The sequence below is a fragment of the Nicotiana attenuata genome, unplaced genomic scaffold (genome assembly GCF_001879085.1).
Source record: "Nicotiana attenuata strain UT unplaced genomic scaffold, NIATTr2, whole genome shotgun sequence".
Lineage (NCBI taxonomy): Eukaryota > Viridiplantae > Streptophyta > Magnoliopsida > Solanales > Solanaceae > Nicotiana > Nicotiana attenuata.
The window spans coordinates 549,295-561,797 of record NW_017670305.1 but is presented as its reverse complement, the minus strand read 5'-3'; the positions used below and the strand labels follow the sequence as shown (position 1 = coordinate 561,797).

The following is a 12,503-nucleotide window of genomic DNA, read 5'->3' as shown; positions in this document are numbered from 1 at the left end:
GAACTATCCCACTAAAGATTCGTTATTTCTAACCCCCACTTTTAAATTCAAGTAATGAATCTCTTCAATTACCCAAAAGTGGTGTTGTTCAACAACAATCTAACCTAGTATTCCTTCTCAAGAAACACAAGGCGATTAGACACGATTAATCAAGGGCCCATTCAATTAATCACCATATAAAATATAGTTGAACAATCATATAATAAATCCAGCTCGATTATAACAAAATTGAGTCAAAACTTCATCTAACAATTGGTTCCATCAACCCTAGATTAAGTATTTAACTACTCATGGTAAAACAAGATAAAACCATAAAATCATTCATAATTCACAAAATAATGATAACAAGAAGAAGAATGAAAAACTCGAATGGTGTCTTGATCTTCTCACACTTGTTCTTGCCTCCAATTGAGTCTAAAAACATGCTTAACCTTGACTTGGGCGAGTTTGTTGAGTTTATATAGGGTTAGGATAAGTTTCCCACGCTTTACACTTTAGTCCTTAAATTTTCTTGGCCTTTTCCAGATTGACCGCAGTCACAGGCCAATCGTGGTATGACCGCGATCGTTTTCGACTTTTTGTTTCTTCGCCTTTCTTTCATAGCGTTCCATAAACACCTCCATAAGTCCAAAGGGCATCCTTCGAAAGGCAAAGATGCCATACGGACATGTGAAGGACGTTTTCTCTCTATCTTCTAGGGCTATTGAGATCTGATTGTACCCTGAGTATCCATCCAAGAAACAAAAATGGGATCGCCCGGCTAACCTGTCCAACATCTGGTCAATGAAGGGCAGGGGGAAATGGTCCTTTCGGGTGGCTGCGTTTAATTTCCTGTAATCCATGCAAATCCGCCACCCTGTGACTGTACGAGTCGAGATCAACTCGTTATTCTCATTTTGTGCAACTGTCATTCCACCTTTTTTCGGTACACACTAGACGGGGCTTACCCAATTACTGTCAGAGATGGGAAAGTTGATGCCCGCGTCCAGCCACTTGATTACCTCCTCTTTCACTACCTCTTACATATTCGGGTTCAGCCTTCGTTGATGTTCCCTGGAAGGTTTGTGCCCTTCTTCCAAACGAATCTTGTGCATGCAGAAGGCCAGGCTGATACCCTTTATATCTGCCATGGTCCAACCAATGGCAGTTCTGCATTCCTGCAACACCTGCAGTAATTGTTCTACCTGCACAGCTAGCAAACCAGATGATATAATAATAGGCAAAGTAGAATTGGGACCCAAGAAAGCATTCCTGAGGTGGGCTGGAAGCGATTTCATCTCCAGCTGTGGTGGTTCCTCTATTGATGGTTTTGCAGGTGGTGTAGCTCTCTCTTCTAAATTAAGGGGCTCGAACTCAGATTCCTTCTTCCAGAATCCTTGGCCTTCGAGTGCCATGACCCACTCTGCCAACCCTTCACCATCCATCTCCTCTAAATTTGTCAAGCAAGCTCCCAATGGATCTTTGGCATTCAGGGTCTCATCGTCTTCATACAGGATCACATCCACAACTTCCACTAGTGAGCAATTTGTATATTCACTGGGTCTCCTCATGGATTGTTGAACATTGAATATTACTTCTTCATTATTCAACCTCATTTTTAATTTCCAGTTTCACAATCAATCAATGCTCTCCCAGTGGCTAAGAATGGCCTCCCCAGAATGATGGGTATCTCCTCATCTACCTGGCAGTCCAGAATAACAAAGTCTGCAGGGAATACAAACTCTCCCACTTGTACCAGCACATCATCAAGAATCCCCGTCGGTCTTTTAACCGTGCGGTCAGCCAGTTGCAACAGCATCGAAGTCGGTCTAGCTCTGCCAATGCCCAGTTTTGTATGCATTGCCAAAGGCATCAAGTTTATGCTGGCTCCTAAGTCACACAATGCTTTTGCAAAAGCATAACTCCCAATAGTGCACGGAATAGTGAAGCTACTTGGATCAAACATCTTTTGAGCTATGGGTCTTGTCACTACCGCGCTGCGTGGCTGTGTTAGAGTTATTGTAGACAGGTCCTGAAAGTCAAATTTCCGTGACATCAGGTCCTTCATCATTTTTGCATAGCCTGGCATTTCCCTCAAAGCATCCATCATAGGGATATTCAATTGAATCTGACGAAGCATCTCCATGAATTTCCTGTATTGATCTTCTTTCTTTTGTTTTGCCAGTCTCTGAGGGAATGGTGCATGCATCACTCTTTGTCCACTGCTTGCTGGTTGTTCTTTGTTGAATTTGTGGCACAACAGGTACCACGTGTTCTGGAACTTGTTCACTTTCTTTAACCTTACCCTTATCAATCTGAGCCTGTTCAACCACCACTTCAGTGAGTTCGACTGTTTCATCTATCTCTAATGGAACTGGAGTGGCTGGTGTAGTCTCTCTTCTGGATTGAGCAACTTCTTGCTCCCTGTCTAAGTCTCTCCTATTCCGAAGACTTACTGCCATCAGTTGATTCGGGTTTTGCTCCTTGAGGTTAATATTCGTGTCGGCTGGCAATGTTCCCTGGGGGCGGTTATTTAAGGCAATGGACAACTGCCCCAATTAAGTTTTAATACCTTTAATTGCTGAGTCATGCACTGCCAACTTTTCCTGCATCTTACCATATATTCCAATGAGTTGTTGCAGCATACCCCTGATTTTTACCATGTTGCTGTCCTGGTGCTGATGAGGTGGCTGATATGTCAACTGTTGCTGGTGCTGCTGTTGATAGCTCTGTTGTCTCTGATATGGCACCATTTGGCCTTGGGGCCGAATACCTCTAGGTTGTGGCATGTTCGGTCTGTACTGCTGGTTGGGTGCTGGTGCCCATTGTTGTCCTCCTTGCCTCTGACCCCTAAAATTGTTGACATAATTCATATCCTCTCTTAACCCTTGGTTGTCACTTTTTCCACTCCATGAATACACATAAGACTGATTAATGCAAGGTGTACACAATCATCCATTTGTTGTGTCAACGATATGCGGTTGCTTTGTACCCATCTCATCAATCTTCTTTGTCAGTATACTCATCTGAGTCATGAGTGTGGATATGTTCTCTGCATGTGAATTATTTGGGTCAAGAGGAACTGAATGCACTATTGGTGCCAGGGTCATACCTCTCGTCATCCACCCCGAATTCTGGGCCATGTTGTCAAGAAGGATTTTACACTGTGAATATCTTGCTCAGGAATGCACCCCCAGCTGAAGCATCTACATAGGCTTTTAAATTGTCTGCTAACCCTATTTAGAATCTCAGGCCGAGCATCTGATCTAGAATACCATGATGGGGACACTTCACTAGCATCCCTTTGAATCTTTCCCAAGTTTCCTGCAAGGTCACAGTGGGAGACTGCTTGTACTGCAATATCTCATCAATCTGTCTTGCAGTATTGTTGGGCGGGTAAAACTTGTTCAGGAACTGCTTGACTAATTCCTCCCAAGTGGAAATGGAATTTATTAGGAGCAAATTCAGCCAAGTCTGAGCTTCCCCAGTCACAGAGAACGGGAACAGTAATAGCTTGATGGCTTTTGGGGTCACATTTGGCTGCCTTTGGGTCACACAAATCGATAGAAAATTTTTCAGGTGTTGTTGAGGGTCTTCAATGTGTGACCCGGAGAACAATCCCCTATTCTGCAGAAGATGCAGCATGTTGTTACTGATTTGGAATGTCTTCGCTTGTATTTGGGGCACAGCAATGGCGGTGGCCAGGTTGTCAGTTGTTGGTTGTGCCCAATCATAAAGTGCAGCTTCTGGCACAAGAGGTGCCACCACTGCTTCGTTTGGCACTCCTCCATTGATGTTTTCCCTGTTGTCCATTTATTGCGAGTTGGTGTGTTTGTTGTGATTGTTTGTTCTTCTTGTTGGCACGGCTTAATGCCCTGAATGTTTTCTCGGGGTCTGAGAGTACTTCAAGCAGTTCACCAGTCCTCGAAGAATCTTTAGGCATAGACCTAAATCATACAAGAGTTCAAACGGGAGAATTTCAATGAAAAATTATTTAACACCGTAGAAAATTGATCTAAACTAATAATTCTAGCACTACTTCTAAGTTGTAATAAATAACACCATTAGTTCACCGCCAATGGCGCCAAAATTTGATCACGCCCAACTATGCCTTACAAAAAACAAAGCGGTCGTTGCAAATATAATCTGGTTTACAAGTCCGGAGTCGAATCCTCAGGGAACTAACCTATCTATTACAACTCTTAGTGATGCTAGTACTAGCTCAACCAATTCCCGGATGCAAGATTTTTATCAATAAATATTGGGATTTGTTTGACTAAAGTAAAATGATAGTAAAACTAACAATATTCCAAATTAAAGATAATTCAATGGTAAAAAGATCTAGGGTATTGACTTCCCCAATTGCTAGATTAATTCTTAACTCTTTTGCTATAATCTCGCCGTAAAACTCTATGAGGATTATGAGCTATGGGCTACCGCAATTATCTCTCGATCAACTACGATAATTTACTAGAGCATTCTCTCGAACTACTCTAGCTGACAATTTATGCAGCTCTGAACTATCCCACCAAAGCTTCGTTATTTCTAACCCCACTTTTAAATTCAAGTAATGAATCTCTTCAATTACCCAAAAATGGTGTTGTTCAACAACAATCTAACCTAGTATTCTTTCTCAAGCAATACAAGGTGATTAGACACGATTAATCGAGGGCCCATTCTATTAATCACCATACAAAACATAGTTGAACAATCATATAATAAACCCGGCTAGATTACAACAAAACTGAATCAAAACTTCATCTAACAATTGGTTCCATCAACCCTAGATTAAGTGTTTAGCTACTCATGGTAAGACAAGATAAAACCATAAAATCATTCATAATTCACAAAATAATGATAACAAGAAGAAGAATGAAAAACTCTAATGGTGTCTTGATCTTCTCACACTTGTTCTTACCTCCAATTGAGTCTAAACACAAGCATAACCTTGACTTGGGCGAGTTTGTTGAGTTTATATAGGGTTAGGATAGGTTTCCCACGCTTTACACTTTAGTCCTTTAAATTTCTTGGACTTTTCCAGATCGACCGCGGTCGCGGGCCTACCGCGGTACGACCGCGGTCATTTTCGACTTTCTATTTTTTCGCCTTTCTTTCACCGCGTTCCAGCCGCAGAATGACCGCGGTCGCGGTGGACTTTCGCCCAGTTTTTCTTCGCCTTTTCTTGCTCGTTTTCATCCGGGCTCTTCTCGATTGGCCTTGTATCTTCATTTTTTTACCCCAAAACACTCTATATCCTTCTCCTAACTCGGAGTAGCTCCTGCAAAGCATAAAAAACTCAATTAGAGCATTTTTTTATCATTTGGCACTTAAAACATGAATAAAGTATGGTTAATTTAGAGCATAAATAGCATCTTCATTGCATAATATAGGCTACTATCAGTTGGCTTCACTGTCACCAGGGTGACTATGCACTTGGCATAGTCTTTCTAGTATTTTATGACTAGGGTCACACGAGTTTATGAAGTATTCGGCTGATTAACAGTGCGAGACCGGGGAAACTACGAAGTAAGGGCACCGTTGGTTACTGGTGATGTGTTAAATGGCTTCGAGCCAAGTGAGGGAGTCTGCTATCGATGATCGGATTGTATGGTCATGCATTTTATTCATTCTTTAGCCATGATATGCTTTCGAGTTGGCTATAATTTGAAGAAACTTTCATCAAGGATGATTTAGAGCAAGGTGAATGACTGTCGAAAAGGTTTCAACGGGTTCAGGACTCATATGTGGCATTTAAGGATTTTCGAATTTGAGTATGGTTAGGACTTGGGGCTTACCTTGGATGGTGCCCAGGCTGGCGGTACTCTGTATCATTAGCGATTCTACCTTTAGATATTAGAAAAGTGAAAGAAACATTTTCAAATTCCTAAAAGGTTTCTTCAGCGCAGGCATTTTCATGATGAGGTACTCTTGGTTATAGCAATCTACGTGACTTGGTTAATTTAGAGGGATGTCGTGCTAACGAATTGATTATGTGCAAACGGGTTCCGATGAGTTTGCGATGGCTTGACCAAGACTTGTGGTTGATGTGCTCTATAGGCATGGGGAAATACGTTACATGTTGTGATTTTGTTCTACGGGATTGAGTTAGTAGGAGGTTTTCGGTTGTTGGGATGTCTATCCTACTTGTGAATTAGAGTTGAGGATGGGATCCTCATGTTTTTCATAAGATATCATGATAGAGGTGGTACGCCGTGTTGGGTTGAGATTTCATCGGCAAGGTTGTGATTCATTTTTTGAAAGGAAGGTTATGAGTTCTAGTCGGCATGGGAGATTTCGGATGTTTAGAGGATGTTAGTACTACCTTGTATCGCTTAAGGGGTGTGCCGGTCATGAGACACATTGGCTACTGAGGTTCAAGAATTGTTACGTGGCATAGAAGATTTATGTGAGTATGTTTTGTGAGATGATTATGTATGAGTGATGTGTCATTTATTGAGTTGTGGAGTTGAGATCAGATATACAGATTCATGTATTCTTGAGGTTTAGAGACTAGATGTTCTCAAAGGCAAACTATTCCTCTGTTGTGGACTGTAAGGATATGCTAAGAGTTAGACAACTGATGGTGAGACTATCGATCTTCTCACACGCTTGATGTGATTTCATTTAGGCCTTGTGGCAAGATTTTAGCAGATGGATCTTGGGGTGTTGAGTTGTTTATTGCATTTTGGTTATGGTTTTCCTATCAGGGTATATTGTGCCATCCGTTTCTCTATCGTTATGGTAATGCATTTCACGTGTCTGCTTTTGGTACACATGTGGTGGTTGATTGTGAGCATTATGGCTCGATGAGTATTTCATATAGATCAGTATGTTTGGATTGGATTGCGCACCGTAGTGGAGTTATGTTGGGATATGATCTTAGTGATTTCTTTGTGTGTTGTGCTTCTCCCTTATGAGATGGGTTCATTGCATTATGCTTTGTGGTTGTAATTATTGAACTTGTGGGGGGTAGTTCTATTATTTGGTTCTCCTTCCATCATTAGTTATATTTGAGTTGTTCCACGAGGGTGGACAAATTGCATCATATGTAGCTCTAGGTGACATTGGTAGGGCGTGTCAGCCGAGCAGCTTGTACTGAGTGAAATGAGGTTGTTTGACATGGCATTTGTGCCATTAGATTTGGCTACGGTATGTTTGGAAGAATAATGTCAGTAGCCGCCTTAGAATTTTGAAATGGCTCTTATTTGGTGAGATAGGTCCATGACTTGTTGATCTGATGAGTGATTATGGGCTTCTACGTGTTTCTTTCATCATTGGCATTGTATGAAGGATTAGATCAAGTTTTTTTTTGTTTTGAGGTGTGTCACCAGTACCGGGTTTAATAATGAGTAGATAATATGGTCAGAAATTATTACTATGAGTACATGAGTTATGTGACGTATCATATGATTATATCTTGGAATATGGTTATGGCTTAATGCAGCTTGTTTAGACTTATACAATGTATAGATTTGGAGAATCGGGTCTTATAAAAAATTCCAGATATTGGAGATTGGGCTCTAAAGTTTATGGACTAAGATTGAAGAAAGAATCTTCAATTGGGTTGTGTTAGCGGGCTTGTATGGCCCGAGCTGATATGGGATCGCCCATGGATATATGTATGGTGAGTTCATACAGTGACTTGATGGCTCTGGAACTACTCTTGGCACGTTTGAGGATGAACGTACATTTAAGTGGGGGGGGGGGGGGGGAATGTAACAACCCAATCGGTCGTTTTGAGCATTGGCATTTCGCTCGGCGGTTTGAGGTCTTAGTAACTTCATATGATGTATTACGACTTGCGTGCATGGTTAGTTTGGATTTTTGGGAAGTTCGGGATTGATTCGGGAGAGTAATTCTCAATTTAGAAGCTTTAAGTTGGAAGAATTGATCAAGGATTGAGTTGTAAGTAAACGACCTCATATTCGTATTTTGATGGTTAATAGGTTTATATAGTGATTTTGGATTTGAAGGTTCCTATGTTGATTTGGCTAATTTGACGAAAGTTGAAAATTTGAAGGTTTAGAAATTTTTTAAGTTTGATAGGGCGTTGACCTTGATGGTATCGGGTTCGGTTAGTTGTTTCGGAAGTTGTAATAGGTTCATTTTATCATTTGGGACTTGTGTGCAAAGTTTGGTTGTGAGCCGAAGTGCCTAAGAGTGATTCAGATACTTAAGTTGCATACTAGTTACGACCAAATAATGGATGTAACGATCCTAGATTCATGATTTGAAACTTCAAACATGCTAGTATGATGATTTTAGACTTGTCCGCAATTTTTGTTGGATTCCGGTGAGTTTCAGATAGGTTTGAATTGTGTTGTGATCGTATTTGATGTTTTACGTTGTTTCTTTAACCATAAATAGTACCACATTAAGGAAATGAGTGATAAATTCTTTTTTGATTGAGCAATTTGATCCCGATCGTAATTACAGAACCATCGAGAAAAGAATCATCTAATTTGAACATCGTATGAGGAAGTTATGCCCATTTAGTGTCGGAGAGGATAGCTGGTGCTGGTGCTTCGCGGGTCCGCACCTATGACCCCACAGGTGCGGAAAATGTTCTGAGGGTTAGGAAGTGACAGTTGGCAGACCGCAGTTGCGAGGTTTTGGGCTCGAAAGCGAAAATTCTTGTGTATTGAAAATTTGACTGCATTCATTTAATATTTTGAGCATGTCTTGAGTTCTAGAGATCTGTCGGAGGTGATTTTGAGGCATTCTTTTTGTTTTTGAGCACTTATTAGTACCTTCTTGCTTTAATATTTAGTCTAAAAGTAGAGATTTTCGTTTCCGAATCTAATGAAAATGTGTGAATTGCAGGTGTGTTGGAGAATGTGAGTTCGATGAAGAAATCTTAATGCAAAAAGGAGATGTTGCAGCTCAAATAGCCAAGAGAAGAAATGCAAAGAATAGAGCGGTCCGCAGAATTACATTTGTGACTGCAAAAGCAGATACGGCTAGCGGAAAATGATATGTGGTAGCAGAATAAGCTCTAAAGCTTCAGAGGATTTTAGCAGCAGCGTAGTCCACACACCAAAGGTGCGGTCGCATTTGAAGCTCGCACTGACAATGCTGAGAGATCAGAGAAGATGCAAAAGAACAAGTCTGAAGCCACCTCAAAGAGCGGTCCGCAGCCAAATTATGCGGCCACGGAAGCTGAAGTGCGGCCACAGAAGCTGAAGTGCAGCCGCAGAAGCTTATGCGCGGCCGCAGAATCCCTCAAACTGACAAGCACTACAAGAGCAACAAACTGAAGTTCGGACCGCAAATGAAATTGTGTGGTCGCAGAACCCTCCAAAGGGAATTTTTGTCGGCAAATTTCAGAGCACTATAAATAGACTAGAAACACTTTTAAAGGCAACTTTTCTACTGTAGCAACAACTAGCGGTTATCTTTAACCATTTTGGGTAATTTGTGACTACATTTAGAGAAGAATTTACTCTTTAATTCTAGTTTTATGTCTTCAATTACTTTTATTTTTTCATGTGAATGATTATAAGTAGCTAGATTTTATCTAGGGTTGTGATCCAACCCTAGTGTGTAAAACTAATGGGTGATTAATATTAGAGTTATGTATTGATTGAGTGGATGATATTAGCCTTGTTTATGCTTTATATATAGAATTAATGGTTGCAAATATTGATTCATGCGTATTTGACTTAGTTCTTATTTGAGAAAGAGGAACTTGGTCTAGGAAAACTTGGCTAACAAGAAATTGAACTACTTGAAGTTTTGATTAGTTTGATTAAAGGATTTGATTAGAGATAGGGATAATCCATCATGGACTCATAATAAATTATTTTGATTGCTACCCATTTGGTCTTGAGAAAGCCAATTTGGGAATAATCACTCTTTAACTATTGAGTGGGTACTTGAGTATCGAGAGTCATAACAAACCTCGATCTACCAAGCAAGCATAGATTTACTCCATCCATTAGTTTTACACCTAGGCTAAGGTTACAACCCTAGGCTTTCCCTTTATTTGATAAAAACATCAAAACCATTTCAATTAATATTTACTTATTAGTTAGTCAAATCTCTTAGAAGTTAATTTAGATAACAATTTCCCACTTTTGTTTGAAATCTAAAGTTAGTTATTCTGAGTCTTTTCTTGAGTGTTTACCTTTACACCAACTTAAAAACCATGTGGATTCTACCTCGACTTGTGTTGTATTTTATAATTGCAATGACCGTTTCATACTCCTTAATTGTGTATGAATTGGACGTGATAAATTTTTGGCGCAGCCCGTAAAAGAGCATTATCAGAGAAATAGCTGGAACTAAGTTGATAGAAGTGCGATCGCACTTGGAAAAGTGCAGACCGCACAACTACATGCTTCCTTTTTGCCCAAGTAACAAAGTGCGGACCGCACTTGGAATTGTGCGACCACACTCTCCCGCTTCACCTTCACCATTTTCTGGGTATAAATTCAGTAGTGACTCCTCCTTTAACACTTTTCAACATTTTACTCTCACATTGCTACTCTAAGAGGTACCCTGCTTGCACTTTGTGATCACAAACAACATACCACACTTCCATTGATCTTACCACATTAGCACACACAGATATACATCACTTCAAATCTTGGTTTTTTTTGAATTTATTTAGGCTTTTTCGCTTCTTTTTAGGCCATCTATTATTGCATTCCTTTAATGTGTCCATGTGGGGTAGTTTAACATTGGGTATTTGTCAAAGCATGCTTAGATAGGGTTGGTTTGTTGATTATCATGCCTTTATCATGTTACCCAGTAGGATTGAACACATATTCTGATAACCTAGGTAAAAAGACCTGTTGTCCATCACTGATTTTAACTGTGTGAATCACACTTGAAATTGTCCTGAAAAATTCTAATTTGATAAACTTGAATTCTAGTTAATTGTGAGGCCGCACTTTAATTATGAAGACCGAGGTTTAAATTTTGCGAACGCAAAGGGAGGTCCGCACTAACAATCAAAGAACTTCTTCTCTGAGGTCCTGAGTACTTTTACTCAAGTGCGGACTGCAAAAGCAATTGTGCAGACCACAGTTAAATTTCTGTTGTCGCAGATGGAGTCCGCACTGTCCATCAGAGACTTCACTCTGAGGGTATGGCATAGTTGTCAACACTGTGGCTGTACTTGGATTTGTGCAGACCGCACTTCTGCTTTACGGACATGAAATTATGCGGTCCGCACTTGACCATTTGTCTGCTGCATGCTGCACACTTAAAACCCTACTGCTTCTATGGTGTCCTCCAATGCTTACATGAATCATAACTGCTTAGTAACTTATATATCAACTGACAACTCTCTTTGTGCATACACAGATAATGGTGCAATCAAGAGGACGAGGAGAGTCTTGTAAACAAGAGGAGAACCAGGGAAAGGTAGAGACAGAGATACCATGCACCCGAGTGCACAGAGGACCATAACAAAGAAGGCAACATCAGGCCGGGGGAAGGTAGAAACCTCTCGAAGTCAAGTTCTTATGTCCCGTCCAGGGAAGCTTCTGAGGAGAATTCTGTGTCTCAGCCTGAAGAGCAGAATGAGGAGGGGTTCTAGACCACAAGGGCAGTCTGATCCCCAAGCTGTGTCCTATAACTCTCATAGTACCTCCAAGGCTCAGTTAGCACTAGTCGTAAGTCCAATATAGCTGCTCAAGGCTTTGATTCTGATGATGTCCAGGAAGATGGAAGAGGGGGAACAAGTACGAAAGATGGCATGGAAAGAACTAAGAAGAAGGTGGTCTGGAAGACCAGCTTTTTAACCTACAGGCAAATACAGATTTTCGGATGTGGTGGAAGCAATTATCACTGAATCATGAAAGGCAATTCCTCCTCAAGGACTTAGATAAATACAATCCAGCTATCTTGGAGTAGCTTACAAAGAGAAAGGGGTGGATACAGTTTACAGAGAAGCTGGTGGATGTGAAGGAACACCTTGTCCGGGAATTTTACGCCAACACGACGCATATTCTTAAAGGAACAAAGATCACCAAAATGCGCAACCTTAAACTCAAATTTGATCAGCACACTTTGAATGCTTACCTCAAATTTGAAGATGTAGAGCCAAAGGAATATTTGCAAAGTTGGCTGAGAAGGAGGAGGCTAGAGCTTGTCTTGCTGACATTTTTGCACCTGGACCTACTCCCCATTGGATAGGTTTCAGGGTGCTAATCCTCCGAAACACTCTGAGTTTTGAGGAAAAAGGGGGGTAGACCTTTGTGTACAGTAGACTTGACCCATGCCTGAATGAGAACTACCTGTTGTTGGCATGAGTAGTGTTGGTAGCTTCTATCATGGACGGGTACCCAATCAATGTGGGTGCTCTAATGTCGGCCAACATCTCCCTTATTGCATTGCATAGCATAGCAGGGTAACACATCTTACCGCTACCCCATTACCATTACTGAGTAACTCATTGATGCCAAGGTGGAGTCATGCCATTTGACACGCATGTCAAGCCAACTGGTCCTTTTGAGTGGTATAAGTTGCAAGACCCGAGGAACCCAAAGAAGAGCATTCATCCTCCTACTACTGCT

The 12,503-nt window shown here is 40.9% G+C and overlaps 1 protein-coding gene across 1 annotated transcript; it reads right to left on the bottom strand.

Moving 5' to 3' along the window:
• Nucleotides 1–1,597: 1,597 nt before the first annotated feature.
• On the bottom strand, nt 1,598–2,852 carry LOC109237525. The gene is made up of 4 exons (XM_019403839.1): nt 2,640–2,852; nt 2,247–2,528; nt 1,736–2,011; nt 1,598–1,681 (listed from the first exon to the last, which is right to left on the bottom strand). The coding sequence occupies exons 1-4, from the start codon at nt 2,850–2,852 to the stop codon at nt 1,598–1,600; spliced, it is 855 nt and encodes a 284-aa protein (XP_019259384.1).
• Nucleotides 2,853–12,503: the final 9,651 nt, after the last annotated feature.